At 33.7% G+C, this 14,703-nt stretch overlaps 2 protein-coding genes across 2 annotated transcripts; one reads left to right on the top strand and one right to left on the bottom strand.

Moving 5' to 3' along the window:
- The first annotated feature begins 2,492 nt into the window (after window positions 1-2,492).
- Window positions 2,493-6,191, top strand: LOC110878327 (ras-related protein RABH1e). Its single transcript, XM_022126609.2, has 6 exons — window positions 2,493-2,786; window positions 3,971-4,041; window positions 4,150-4,238; window positions 4,772-4,883; window positions 5,430-5,520; window positions 5,862-6,191. The coding sequence occupies exons 1-6, from the start codon at window positions 2,670-2,672 to the stop codon at window positions 6,003-6,005; spliced, it is 624 nt and encodes a 207-aa protein (XP_021982301.1). The 5' UTR covers window positions 2,493-2,669; the 3' UTR covers window positions 6,006-6,191.
- A 3,245-nt stretch (window positions 6,192-9,436) lies between these two features.
- On the bottom strand, window positions 9,437-13,355 carry LOC110878300. The gene is made up of 5 exons (XM_022126577.2): window positions 13,046-13,355; window positions 11,093-11,353; window positions 10,303-10,399; window positions 10,089-10,194; window positions 9,437-9,694 (listed from the first exon to the last, which is right to left on the bottom strand). Exons 1-5 carry the CDS (start codon window positions 13,070-13,072, stop codon window positions 9,622-9,624), a joined length of 564 nt encoding a protein of 187 aa, XP_021982269.1. The 5' UTR covers window positions 13,073-13,355; the 3' UTR covers window positions 9,437-9,621.
- Window positions 13,356-14,703: the final 1,348 nt, after the last annotated feature.

The following is a 14,703-nucleotide window of genomic DNA, read 5'->3' as shown; positions in this document are numbered from 1 at the left end:
TAGCCCAAACCCGGGCTATCGTAAAAAGTGTTGTCCCAAACCAGGGACGCATGCTTTTAGAAAAAGTTGTGAACCCACCTTAGTTTGCTCGGTAGTAAACTTGAAAGGTAGTCAGGAAAGTCAATCTCTTCATGATATGTTTACCGTTTCAATTAGTTTAATTTATGAATCCTACACGTAGTCTAACACATAGTTACAGAATCACGTTGTCATGCAATTACTGTTCAGGTAAGTCTGGGCATATAATTATCTAATTCCATATAACGCATTCATAACATTTCTAATAACATTTAACAGCTTATGCTAACATGTATGCGCATTTAAACATTAACAAATACTTTCAGCTCAAGCAGTTTCACGTCAACTTTTAGGCAGTTTTCCGGAATTTATTTAAAATAGTAAACGAACTCATAAAATCATGACATTTTAATACAATATGCTATTTGGTTCCCGAATACTAATTTATTTTTTTCATGACCTGAATCTTTACAGAAAAATCACTAAAAACCATTCTTTACACCTAAATCTGATTTATAACCTTCTGATGACAGTTTACGCCAAAAAAACATTTAAAAATCCTCGTTTATTCTTTTTACGAAATTCTAGTTGGGGATTTTTCGGAATGACCTGAAGGTACTTACAGTAAAAATTTCAGATCATAACTCAATTCCTACATTGAGTTATGACATTCGTAATGAGCTGCAAATTCTGACAGAAAATGCAGCTTAGACTTTTGACACGAAATAAATCATTTAAAATACCAAATGACGTCGAAAAAATGCGATTCTAGTTGGGTTTGAAAGATATTTCCTAGAAGTTCATCATGGACTCAAGAAACATCAGTTTTTTTTATAAATTATGACCCGGTTACAACCGATTAAAATTGGCTGTAACTGTGTGACAACTTACTGTTTTCGTTACCCGATCCCACAAACGATTATCTAGCGAACTCGCGACACATTAATATTAATCACAGCAGGTTATTAGTCGTCAATTAGATAATATAACAACTGATTATCATTACTAATCATATTTAACCCATCAACAAAACTCAAGAAACTTAACCGAACTCATAGTCCGCTATAACTCTAACAATATGATTTTTAGTGACCTTTTATTACAAGTAACCATCAAGACATCGAGAATCATCATCAAATTCAGAAACGCAGCCAAGTTTATGAGGGATTTACAATCAAAAGCATGTATAAACTAAAAGAACTATAAACAAATAACAAGATGTGATACCTAGTGATTAAGAGTGTATGAATTAGCCTTGAACCGAAACACTTGGAGCTTTTAACCTCTCTTTTGCGTCAACAGGAGGCAAGGAAAAAAAAGAAAGGAATTATATTCGTCTTAGGGTTTGGTGATGGTTATAATTATCAAAAACGGTTATTGATTTTCTGTACCCTCATCTAACCAAAATTATCTGAATGAAACCATTCATATTTTCATATATTTCTAGCTTTTATACCTTTAGTTCATGTATTTCATATTTATATCCCCATTTTATGTATTTATACGTTCATTTCATATACCTATACATCCATTTCATGTATTTACACCTAAATTTTATGTATTTCTAATAAAAAGTTTTAGCCCAAGTTTGGTTGTGGCTATTAACCGAAATTAAATGAATCAAACAAAAAACCGTCAATCTAACTAAATAAACCACACCGATTAACGGAAACGGATTGATTAATAAAATAGACTAACCGATAACCTCGATTTCGGTTGAGTATAATAATCTATCCAACCGAACAATGCACACCGTGGCAATGTCTGTGTTTCCCGTTGCATCTCGCGTTATCGGTGAACAATAACTAAACCGTTAACCTAAACCAAACCAAAAACAGACGAAACCAAACTGAAATCAACCAAAAGCTGAATTAACTGAAAACCGAATTAATCAAAATCCGGTTATCAATTTTTTTTACTCTCGTTTAACCAAAATTAGTTGAACTAAACCGAATCATTCATACTTTCATGTATTTCTAGCTTTTATACCTCCGGTTTATAAAATTTATATTTATATCTCCATTTCATATATTTATACTTTCATTTCATGTATTTATAGCTCAATTTCATATATTCATAAGCAAAAGTTTTAGCCTAAGTTTGGTTTTTCTATTAACTGAAATTAAATCAATCAAATAACCGTCAATCTAACCGAATAAACCGAAGTGATAAACCGAAAACCGATTGGTTAATAAAATAGACTAACTGATGACTTTGGTTTCGGCTTCGGTCGAGCAAAATAACCGAACCATACACAACACAACGAAATGAATTACCCGATTACTTCGTTTTTGATATATATCTATCACAATGATGCTATAATAAATATTATACGAATAAGAAACTAGAAAAAAAAGAAACGAGTATCTTAATACGATATGTTGTTCGTGTCGCATCGCGCGAATATCCTGTTGCTAAAATCATATAAGAATCATGTAAAAAATGATGCGATCTTCGTCACCTTGGCGGTTTCTTCTCCGTGTGGTATAAATCCAACCCGATTGAAAATCCAAACCCAGAAATATCATTTTTTTCTTGTTTCTCTCTCCTCCGGACTTCTCTCTCTCTCTCTCTCTCTAACATTTCACAGATTCAGATCTGATCTGATCGCCGAGAGAAACAACACCTGAAGAATTATCATAATAATAATAATGGCGGGTGTATCACCTCTTGCCAAATACAAACTTGTCTTTTTGGGCGATCAATCCGTCGGCAAAACCAGCATCATTACCCGATTCATGTACGACAAATTCGATACCACCTATCAGGTATAATTAATTCCGCTTTTTTTTTTAATCGTTTTCTTGTTGATTTATTTCTGAATTGTATGCAATTGATGACGGATGATCGGATCGTGATCGTTACGTACGCGATTTAACTTCTGATCGATGTTAGGTTAATGAATTTGTTATTGTTTTGATGAATTGAATAGTTGATTAATGGTTTAAGCGCCTGATTTTTGGGAATCTTATAAGAATTGGAGAATATTGTGATTTTGAATGATGATAATTAGATAATCAGCTGTAGGTAATGGTGCTTGAGTTGATAATATTTAAGAAATTAATATATGAAATGACTAAAATAAATGTTTATTTTTGTAAAAGAAAAAGATACAGGGCTTGTGATATTGCAGCTAGTGTGAAACTGTTAGAACCCCTAAGTTGGTGTTTGTCTTTCTAAAGAATATATATGCAGGCTCTTGTGTCTGCGCCGCACAGACCACACGCAGGCATTGCCACCTGCAGATTGTTTGTTTTTCCGAAGACATTTCATTAAAAAACGTCTGCGCGAGCTCTTCTTTGTGCAGACTTGGCCCAACCACTTCTAAGATATTCTAAGGTCTGCAGAGGATTAAACACCACCACCGTCAACCACCATCACCGTCCACCACCCACCACCACCGTCTACCACCACCACCCACCGTCCACGTCCACCACCCACCACCACCGTCCGTACACCACCACCACCAGTTTATTTTAGAAATCTACATACATTAAAAAACAAACAGTCTTCTTCTTGCAAACTGCAGAGGTTTGGTCCACCTCTCCTTCTACAGATGTCAGCAGATGTGGTCCGCAGATTGCAGACATTTTACCTCTTAAAAAACAAACAACACCTAAGTAAATAATGATTAGAAGTAGAATGTGTTTATCCAAAACATTAAATACTGAAGTCACAATCATAACATGTTTGGATTCAAAATGAAAAGCCAAACACCCTTTATTGTTTTGACCACAAATATGCATGTATGCGGTTAGTTGATAAATGATTGCAAATAAATTTTTTTTGACAGACTTGTTAGAATAGATTGATAGGAATACTAACTGATTCCATGTTTGAGAAAATTTGTTCAAATGTTGTCGTCTGGTAGATGTTTATAGCAACGGTTGCAGAATTTTCTGTTACATTTGATAGAAGATCGGACTTACATATGTTTGGATAATAACTGCAGGCTACCATTGGTATAGATTTCTTGTCAAAGACTATGTACCTTGAAGATAGAACAGTTCGGTTACAGCTTTGGTAGGTTTTCTCATTTGGTACTTGTAGCTTCTTCTTTTCTAATTGCCCCTAAAATCAAGTAAAATATCTGGTTAATCCTTTTTTTAATGTTTGTTTAACATTTTTCAGGGATACTGCTGGGCAGGAAAGATTTAGGAGTCTCATTCCAAGCTACATAAGAGATTCATCAGTCGCGGTCATTGTGTATGATGTTGCTAGTGAGTCACAAATTATCTCAGTCATGTTTTTCTTCTTTGGATAGATAGTTTATATTTAATCAGCGCAGACACGTTTCATTGCTTCTTACTTGAGATACATAGAAAAAAATGAAGTTATTTATTAGCTCATGATGCGTTTCTGAAGTCGCAATTTCAACCTATTTATATGTAAGCGGGTTACTTCAGGTGGCAATGGTAATGGCAATATATTGATAATGACAACTGGTCAAATGTAGGCAATTAGTTAAAACTGAAACAGTAAGAACGGGCCAAAAGGTGCCTATCGTGTAATCAAAATGTTCGTCATTTTTTAGGCACAAGAATTAATCTTATTATTTGATAAGATAGTTTTGTTGTCTTACAAAGGGTTGACGAGGACTCAGTTGACACTATCTATTTTTTATGCATGCATCTGAATCTTTATGAGTAAACACACGTACATATAAAGAAAACACACATACACATGAAACTAGTACAAGGTATATTTGTTCTGTTGTAAATCATCTCCTGTATCGGATTTGTTATTTTTGCAGATCGACAGTCATTCTTGAACACTGCAAAATGGATAGAAGAAGTGCGTACAGAGCGAGGCACTGATGTCATTATAGTCCTTGTTGGAAACAAAACCGATCTTGTTGACAAAAGGTTTGATGTCAAAAGATGTAACCTCTACTATGCTTTAAAAGCTGCTAGTTTTTGTGAAACTAGTTAGTTATAAGCCAACCTTTTATCTGCCGATCTTGTTTGGTAGGGGTGGCAAGATGAGCGGGTTGGGTGATGAGTGAAAAAGGGTTCGTGTCAGAACGAGTCATTTTTAATACAAGTCAAAATAGGACGGGTGGGTTGGGATGAACCAGGAGAACTTCGTTTCCTCCTTTTGTTGATTTTAATAATTGATGAATTAATAATGATTACAAATGCCTTTTTTATGATAATGGTGAGAATAATAATAATAATAATAATAATAATAATAATAATAATAATAATAATAATAATAATAATAATAATAACAACAACAATAACAATAATAATAATAATAATAATAATAATAATAACAACAATAATAATAATAATAATAATAATAACAACAACAACAATAATCTAAAGTGTAAATAAAGAGTATTAAATATACACTCAGGCGGACTTCCAACATGATTGACCTGTGCTTGATGTAATTGTGTGATGAAACAGGCAAGTTTCAATTGAAGAAGGAGATGGCAAAGCTCGTGAATTCGGCGTCATGTTTATAGAAACCAGTGCAAAGGCTGGATTCAATATCAAGGTTACACTCTTACCTTTTATATACACTCTTGTGAGTTTTCCTGTAATGTGTTCTCATTGTTACCCTATAAAAAAAGTTCAACTTACCATCATTTCTTTGTATGCAAAACTGATTTTTAGTTACATGCTTTGCATCCATATAGTTGTACTCACCGGCCTGTACATTTGGTGGTAAATGGGTGGGTGTATAACTTAATATATCAGGTTGGCTGCTAATGGGTCAAAATAGATGCCTTTTTAGTGTGGGTCGGGCGGCTGGCCCACAAAGATTTGTGAACACTAGCATGGTTGACTCAAAGTCAAACAATCTCTCATAAAAAACATTTGTCTGATATGATACAGCCTTTATTCCGAAAGATTGCTGCTGCATTACCGGGGATGGAGACTATTTCTTCCACAAAACAAGAAGACATGGTTGATGTGAACTTGAAATCTTCAGGAAACGCTTCGCAGTCAGAGCAGCAAGGTGGAGGGTGCGCGTGCTAGAGATGCTTTATAGATTGTAATGTTGATAATTTTGATATGTAAGTTACATGATCAAAGTATGCATCTTTAGAATACCTTTTTGAGCTTTGACAAACCAAAGATTTGTGTTACTTCCTTTTATCTGTCGGCTTTAGTTATGTTACTTGGAGCACAAGGTAATAAATGTTTCCTTGGGTCTTAATGCCATATCTAGTGTCTCCCTAGCAGAATATTGTTAGTTAGTATATGAAAAGGGGTGTAAATGAGGGGAGCTCGATCCATTTAACTACGAGAGCTCGACTTTGAGTACAACTCGTTTCGAGCTCTATTTCTAAAGCTTAAACTCGGCTCATGAGTAGTTTTTCAAGAACCGATTATTTTATTATAATTTTATATATGATAACAATTACTACGTAAACATATACATTTAACATATAGTTTTTTTTTTTTTTCAGAACATCAATAATTTATATATTGTATATAAAGGACATAAATGATACATTTGTAACTTGTATAGGATCTTGTGCCTATTCAAGCTCGAGCTTGACTTGATTTAAGCTTTTAGCAAACCTATCTTGAGTAACATATGAATGGTTTGGCTTGATTAGATCCTATCCATGAAATTAGGCTTTCATTGTTCTACATATGGTCCCCACCAGTTTTTTAAATCAATCAAAAAGCAAAGTAACAAATGGTATTAACCGATGAGGGACAACCACATCATTTTTAACCAAATCCATGGAAAGGTACCCAATTTGGTAGGGGGCCATATGGAGAAGTACCCAAATGACACCAACCAATGAGGGACAACCACCTCATCGCCACCCCATATTCACAATGAGTTTCCTCAACATTCACAATTGGTTTCTCGTACCCAATTCTCACTACCCAATTTCCAAGCCGAGCTGCCAGCGATGGTGTTGCTGAACCGAATGGGGTACTCAAGGGTACCCCGAGTACCCTAAACCCATTTACTTTGAACTTATTAGAGCCCACGGGGTGGGTGCGTGATACTATAACGGAACCTTATATAACGCGTTATATCGGCCGCCGGTCGTAAGATTAACGCGTTATAGTATAACGCAAACCATTTTCCGTTATTTCCTTCACGCGTTATCATTTTTGTTTGTGAGGGTATTTGTTGGTTGGGGGGAAATTGTTGGGTGTGGTGGTGAGTGATGACCACCCCTACTAAAAATGGTTGTGAGTGATGGAAAAATGGTCAATGACATGGCGAAACTTGATTGGTGCTTGTGAGTGATAAATTCTATCACTAGTGAACCACCCCTAGTCCCCTTAGCAAATAATTGAATAAAATAATTGATTAAAATGGTTTTCACGTATTTATTTAAAATATAGTTTGATTATTTTGATAAGATTTTCATACTTTAAAATTGGGTATATAATAGCATAGATAGAAGAAGGGTATATTATAGCATAGATAGAAGAAATTAGGGGTGTAACCACGACGACTCGCTTGTGATCTACTCGAGATTGGATTCGCTTGCCAAAAGCTCGATCCCGAACTCTAGCATAAAAATACCTTGTTTAATAAAGGGTCATCTTATTCCCATACCCTTTCACTTTGTCTCTCTCTCTCTATATACATAAGTTTGAGCTTCACTTATCGAGCTCGAGCTGGCTCGCGAGTCTAAACGAGCCTATTATTTATATGTGGTAGGATCATATACAAACTAAATTAAATCTAAAAACTATAAGAACCAATAGAGTAGTAACAAATGGATAACTTATAAAGACTCAATAAAGGTATATTTGTCTTTGACAATATACAAGGATTATGGAAAATCTCTATTTTCATGCTATTTATAATTTGTAAATTTGATAATGTCATTTTTTTTTTAATTTTGTAAAGAACACATGCTATTATGTAACTAGCATAATTTCATGTTTTTTTTTAATTACACAAAGAGCACATACTACTACATAACTAGCACAAGCACAATTTCATGTATTTTTTTATTTTGTAAACAACACACATGTTGTTACATAACTAGCATAATTTCATTTTTTTTATTTTGTAAATAACACATGTTGTTACATAACTAGCACAATTTCATGTTTTTATTTAATTTTGTAAATAACACATGTTATTACATAACTAGTAGAAAACACGTTTATTTTCAAATAGGCTCCCAATAACAACATAAAAGGAAAAAAATAGCAACATATAAGAATTACACAACAAAATAAGAATATACATATAGATTTAAAATCAACACAATATATTTTTCATACTAGCACAATCCAACTACATAACTAGCACAATTATAAAACATCTTTTTGTAACTTTTTTAAAAGTTACTTTTATAAATAAAAAAAGTATAGCAATATGGTATCAATATTAAAGAAAAAAAATACTTAAATTGTATTTTTTTTAAATAATGAAGTATTTAAATGTTATTTTAGTTTAAAAACCCTTGGTGGAATTAGTATTTAATGGAAAATGGCTAAATAACTAAAATACCCATATATCTTATTGTATAATATAGTAATTGTTAATGATGAACTCTAATCAATCTTAGCCCTTGATTTAATTAAACAACAATCAAAATTTGTTCCTACTGCTCTTAGGTAACATAAGGTTTGTACCGGATCTTAACTCTTATTTATATAGCTTTTGTTAAATATTTTAAATGTAAAATTATATAATAATCATAATTGTATATAAAAATGTGATAGAAATACATTTTGTGTATATATATAGTTTCAGAAGAAACTATAATAACAAATATATAAAAATAACTATAATTGTAAATAAATTAATTAATAAACAATAAATAAGCAAGCCAAGCTCGAGCTCAAGATCTTAAAAGCTAAACAAGCCGGGCTCGAGCGCAAGCGAGCTCGGGCTCAATTGTTTTCACCTCTATAAAGAATAAGTCAGACAGTGGTTAGTTTTTCCACATTTAGTTTTATTTTTTGTTTTTCATTTTTGTTCTTTTAGTAATAAAACAAAAATATTGTGTATTTTTATTCGCAGAGAAGTCCCAACTAGACCTGTTTTTATGTAAATAAGTCGAAGAAATTGTATTCATGTAAGTCGGGTTTAACAGGCTATTCATGTGACAAGGATTTCACTCTATTCGTTAGATAGACTAGGGATGACAATTTCCGCGTTACCTAAAAAATGACACGAACACAACATAAAAATAATCACGTTTTATATTGGCATATGTAACATGTTTAGTTAAACAGGTCGACCTGCCAACCTGTTTAACCGAACATCACGAATAAAAAATGGGTCATATTCGGGTTAAACAATTCAACCTGCGAACCTGACACGATTTACACCCTAACACAGTCCCCAGAACTTTGGATTCATTACAAGTTTACAACACTCATTAGTCGTTTCCATCTGTAGATTAAAAATTTAAAATCATAGTTTCAACACTATTAGGACAAAGGCTTCCAAAGTAGACAAGAGATCAATATATCCAAAAAAAATGACTTAACATTTCAACAGTGTTTTTCTCAACTTATGTACATATCAAGACAGAATTATGCGTTATCGGATTTATAACAAGTCATCGTGCGCATCAACTTTTTTTTTTTTTTTTTGAATTTAACGAAACTGTTTCCAGGAACAAAAAAGTGAAATTGCAAAGTGACGGCGAGTTCAGCCCGAATAAATACCCATCTGTCTTACTCTCAGTGTCAGATATATAAGTATAATCGTCCCCAAACTCGACCTGCAAAACAGAGACAGTTTAGTGCTTGTGTGAAATAAAAGAAGCATATACTTGTCACCCAAATTCACATTTATATCCACTGGGTAGGTCAGGCTCGGTAATGGGTCAAGTTGCCCGTCAAACACTCTTATGTTCCATTGTTGATAAATAGTTAATGTCTTAATTATGATTATAAAAAGAAGATCATAACAATAAATCTTTTAATAAAATGATTTAGGGGTTTGTATACATTTTTCAACTTGTTTGACCCGTTCCTCTTTTAGCAAATGCTTTTATTTGACCCATTTGAAAGGAAACTCACCGTAAGCGTTTGATTTGTGTTGACTGGATTTTTTTTCTAATGTAACTTTGATTTATAATTTATATTTAAAATCATGAGAAGTTGCAAGCTTACAAGACTGAGAAGAGGAGAACAATTTTTCTTGAATTAAACCCCGAGCCAACACGCTTATGCTTCCTCGATCTGGGAGCATCAACAACTTTCTCGCCAACAATTTTATCTGTTGAACAAAAGCAAGCGCATCATTAGTCACATGTTATGTTTGATCATATGATCACATGGTAATTTTGTAGCAAGAAATGAATTGAAGTAGAAGACGGTTAAGAACCTCGAGTGGAAAACTTGGACAACATGAGGCTGTGGTTCATCAACATCTGCATGTACTTACCTCCCATGTCGAAGCTGATCTGTTTCTGCAGTGATTTCTGCACAATACCATTACCATGAAATTAACATTGCAAAATCATTCCAGTAATTACTTCTTGAATAGTAACAATTTCATATCGATCCACAACAACGTTTGAAACAACTCGGTTTTACTTTTTAGAGAAGAGTAAACTGCCATTTTGGTCCTTGAGGTTTAGTCACTTTTGCCATTTTAGTCCAAAACTCAAATCTTTTGCATCTGGGTCTCTGTGGTTTCAGTTTTATTGCCATTTTGGTCCAAAAATGAAATCAGGTCATATTTGTCTTATAAAATCCTGCTATTTTGTCTTTTTCCTCATGGGCAAAATGGTCATTTCTTTTTTATAAATAAATATCAAATTTTATAAGACAAATATGACCTGATTTGTCCCTGAGGAAAATGACAAAATTGCAGGATTTTATAAGACAAATATGACCTGATTTCAATTTTGGACCAAAATGGCAATAAAACTGAAACCACAGAGACCCAGATGCAAAAGATTTGAGTTTTGGACTAAAATGGCAAAAGTGACCAAACCTTAGGGACCAAAATGGCAGTTTACTCTTTAGAGAATCAAGGATACCAAATTTCACCCCTTAACTTATGAACGAGTCAACATGGATTTTAAAATATATCTAATAGGTTAAACAGATAAACTTTTTTGTTGAAAAATTAGTGAGCCCGTCCGTATAGAATTACTTGATCTACTCACCGTCAATAGTTGTTGTTCGTTCTTCAAATTACCAAGAGTTTCCTCATTATTGGTTTCAACATCTACAGAATATGCAACTGCATTTTCCACCATCATGTTGATGTAGCTTTGATTGCTCAAACGGCCATCCAACGAAAGCTGGCTTTTAAGAGGAATAACCACCTCTGTCGCTGCAGGACTTGAGAAATCTATTGGCAGTTCATAATGGAGACCGCTGTCACATTCATCAGACAATACTACAACGCTATAATCATCACATCCCTGCATGCATACAAGAAAACAATTTATTGAATAAAAACAACGAAACCAAACACATAGGTCATTGCAACAACAAAAATGTATGTGAAAAAAATGGATTCCCCTAAGACAGTACAGAAATCGTTAAAGATCTTGAGACGTTAGAACAGAAACTGATAATAACAAAATGTACTGAGCCCGAAAATTTTCTGAGTTAAATGCCATTTTAGTCCCTGTGGTTTGGCTATTTTGCTAGTTTAGTCCAAAGGTTTGAAACGTTGCTGTTTTGGTCCAAATAGTTCTTAAACATTGCCATCTTAGTCCGCTGAGTTAACTTCATCCATTTTTTCTGTTAACGAGAAGGGCTTCTAGTTAACAGAATTACATATAAAATGACCGAATTGCTCTTCTTGTTAACATAAAAATGGATGAAGTTAACCCACTGGACTAAAATGGCAACGTTTCTAACTATTTGGACTAAAATGGCAACGTTTCAAACCTTTGGACCAAATGGGCAAAATGACCCAAATCACAGGGACTAAAATGGCATTTAACTCAAATTTTCTTTTAAGAGCAATGAAGGGTGTTTAAATGGTTGAATTACATAAACACTTGTACATCGTGATACATAAGGTGGTTCTGTAACCACCTAATTGCGGTTCTCATAGTTAGTTCTATACTTAAAATTGTTTCAAATTTGGAAAGACAAGTAATTGTCATATGTATTATCGTTCATAGTCATACTAACGGAAACAAACATACAAACTGCAGTTTTTCAATATACAAAAGACCAAACACAAAGTATAGCAACAAGTGTTTCAATGAAACATTAATCTGATTCACTAAGGTTCAAGCAAATTAAATTCTTGAACATGCAAAATCATCTTTCATTTCAAAATGGAAACCGAAAAACTACAGTTAGCATGAATGACTAATTTCGGAGCAAAACTGATAACCGAATCTATTTTTCTATATTTATGTATTTTCAAATAAATAACCATGTATCCTCGCTGTTTGGCAACTTCCGAATGTTAAGTGCTGAACCAGTAAGAGGCCTGAACCATTAAGTGCTGAACCAGTAAGAGGTCTGAACCTTAAGAGCCAGTATAATGCTTAACCGTTCAGAGGCAAATCTCTGACCAATTCAGATTAGATGTCTTAACCATTCAAACTCAGTATAATGCCCACGAAACAATGAACCATTAAGTGCTGAACTAGTAAGAGGTCTGAACCATTAAGAGTCTCGTTAAGAGATAAACAAACAGCCCATAAGTCCTAACACATGAGTTAAAAGTGTCTAAATCACTGGTGCAAAAACATCAAACTATAATAATTGTATGCATTTAAAAAGAAGAAAAGATATATAAATTTTGGAATGAAGCCGACCCATTTGAAAAAAAAAAAAAAAATCCCAACCCAAAAGAGAAACAGCATCATTTATGTTAAAAAAAAAAACACATAGGGCTCCATCTGACATCAATGATCATCTCCTGTCACCATCTCATTTATTACAGACAATCTTAGGTCAACACACCAGTCGACTGTCGCGTGAAAACCCTATTCCAGCATCAGAGATCGCATTACATCAATATCAACAAATCAAAATCACAGATCCATATTTTCCAACAATTTAAGCACGTATAACTCAAAATTAAGAACAAAAATCAAGTTAATTTCAAAGCAAAGCAAAATGCAGAGGAATTGAGAGTGAAAAACCTCTTCTTCAGTAGAGTTGACCGCCATTGAATTGAAGTTGAGCAGCTTTAGCTTTAATGGTGTTGAAAATAATGCTGTGGGGTTGGTTATATATGAGGAAGCAAAAGATGGGAAATGTAGAGGTGAAGAAGAAGGTGGGTTTTGAGCATGATTTGGGGGTATCAATGGAGATTAAATAGTAGTAGTAGCAGTAGTATAAAAATAATAAGGGGGGTTGTTTCTGAACACCACCAGCATTACATTGATGAAGACGACAAACATTTCTCTTTACCTGACAAAAGCAATTAAAACTGGCTCGTGAACTTATTCATAGATCTACGTCTCTCTCTCTCTCTCTATATATATATATTAATTTAAACTTATTATTAGATGACAACCAAGAACTAAAATATTAATTTAAACTTGTTATTAGATGACAACCAAGAACTAAAAAGTATTTCTATATATTAGGGGAGGAGGGGTGGCACACTAGTGATAGAATCTATCACTCTCAATTTCCAATAAAATCATGCCATGTTATCAATCAAATTTCCATCACTAGTGATAGAAATGTAGGAGGGGTGGAATCACTAGTGATGGAATTCTATCACTCCCAATTTTTTTTTAATTTTCATTTTAAAATTATAAATTTCACAAATTTTTTAATTTTTTTATTTTAAATAAGAAATTAACAATAAAACACTAAAATTAAAAATTTCATTAAATTTAAAACATACTACTTCAATTTAACATACTAGAAACATACAATTTAAAAAAAAAAAACTACTCCTCGTCCGAATCCGGAAACTCCAAACCTAGAGAACCTACTAGTTCGATTAAATTGAATCTCAACCGAAAGTGTGTGACAACCCTCACTAAACCAGGTATCCGTACGATTTAATTAATAATTAATTGCTGCTTAATTACTGTGCTTAACTGAAATTGTGAATGAACTGCTACTTGATTTCTGATACTTGTATATTCCTGCATCATACTCTATTTACTGTCACTACACTATTTACATGCTGAACCTTAGTGACGAACATGATGCACAAAAGCACAGTAGCACTATGAACGGATAACCTATTGAACATGCTGACAAAGCCAGCATCAGGCAGATACTGCCTCTAAGGCCTGTATGAGCCAGAATTACTTTACTACACCCATAGTGAGTGTAGGGATACAAGGGTTGTTGAACTGCGTCTCTAGGAATAAGTTACGATGACTGGATGTGCCTAAAACATACACTGAGCACAAAACACAGCACTTTAATTAACATTTCAGCTTCTGGCTAGCTAATAAAGTGCCAAAACATGAGAAAAATATTATTAGACACTTTCCAAAGTGTCAGGAATAAATTGTGTCACTAAAAATGGTATTTACGACACTTAAAAGCTTTGTTAAGCGCTTTAACGGATTACTATCCAACCGAACAACCGGACTATACCCGGAACATAAAAATATTGACATTAACAATATTGATCTTTTTCTGAGCCAGTTAGGGTCCCTGAACACCCTAACACTCGCCTTAAAACACAACACTCAACTAACCAAGTCAATCCCTAAATCTAACTTAGTTAACCTAACTAAACATCAACTAATCTAGTTGGAATCGAACTAGGGACCCCCCCCCTTGGGCCGATCGGTCACTATGTGACCAAGACTTGTACCATCTTTGA

This window comes from Helianthus annuus, chromosome 9 (genome assembly GCF_002127325.2).
Source record: "Helianthus annuus cultivar XRQ/B chromosome 9, HanXRQr2.0-SUNRISE, whole genome shotgun sequence".
In the NCBI taxonomy this organism is placed as follows: domain Eukaryota; kingdom Viridiplantae; phylum Streptophyta; class Magnoliopsida; order Asterales; family Asteraceae; genus Helianthus; species Helianthus annuus.
This window is presented reverse-complemented; position numbering and strand designations above follow the sequence as displayed.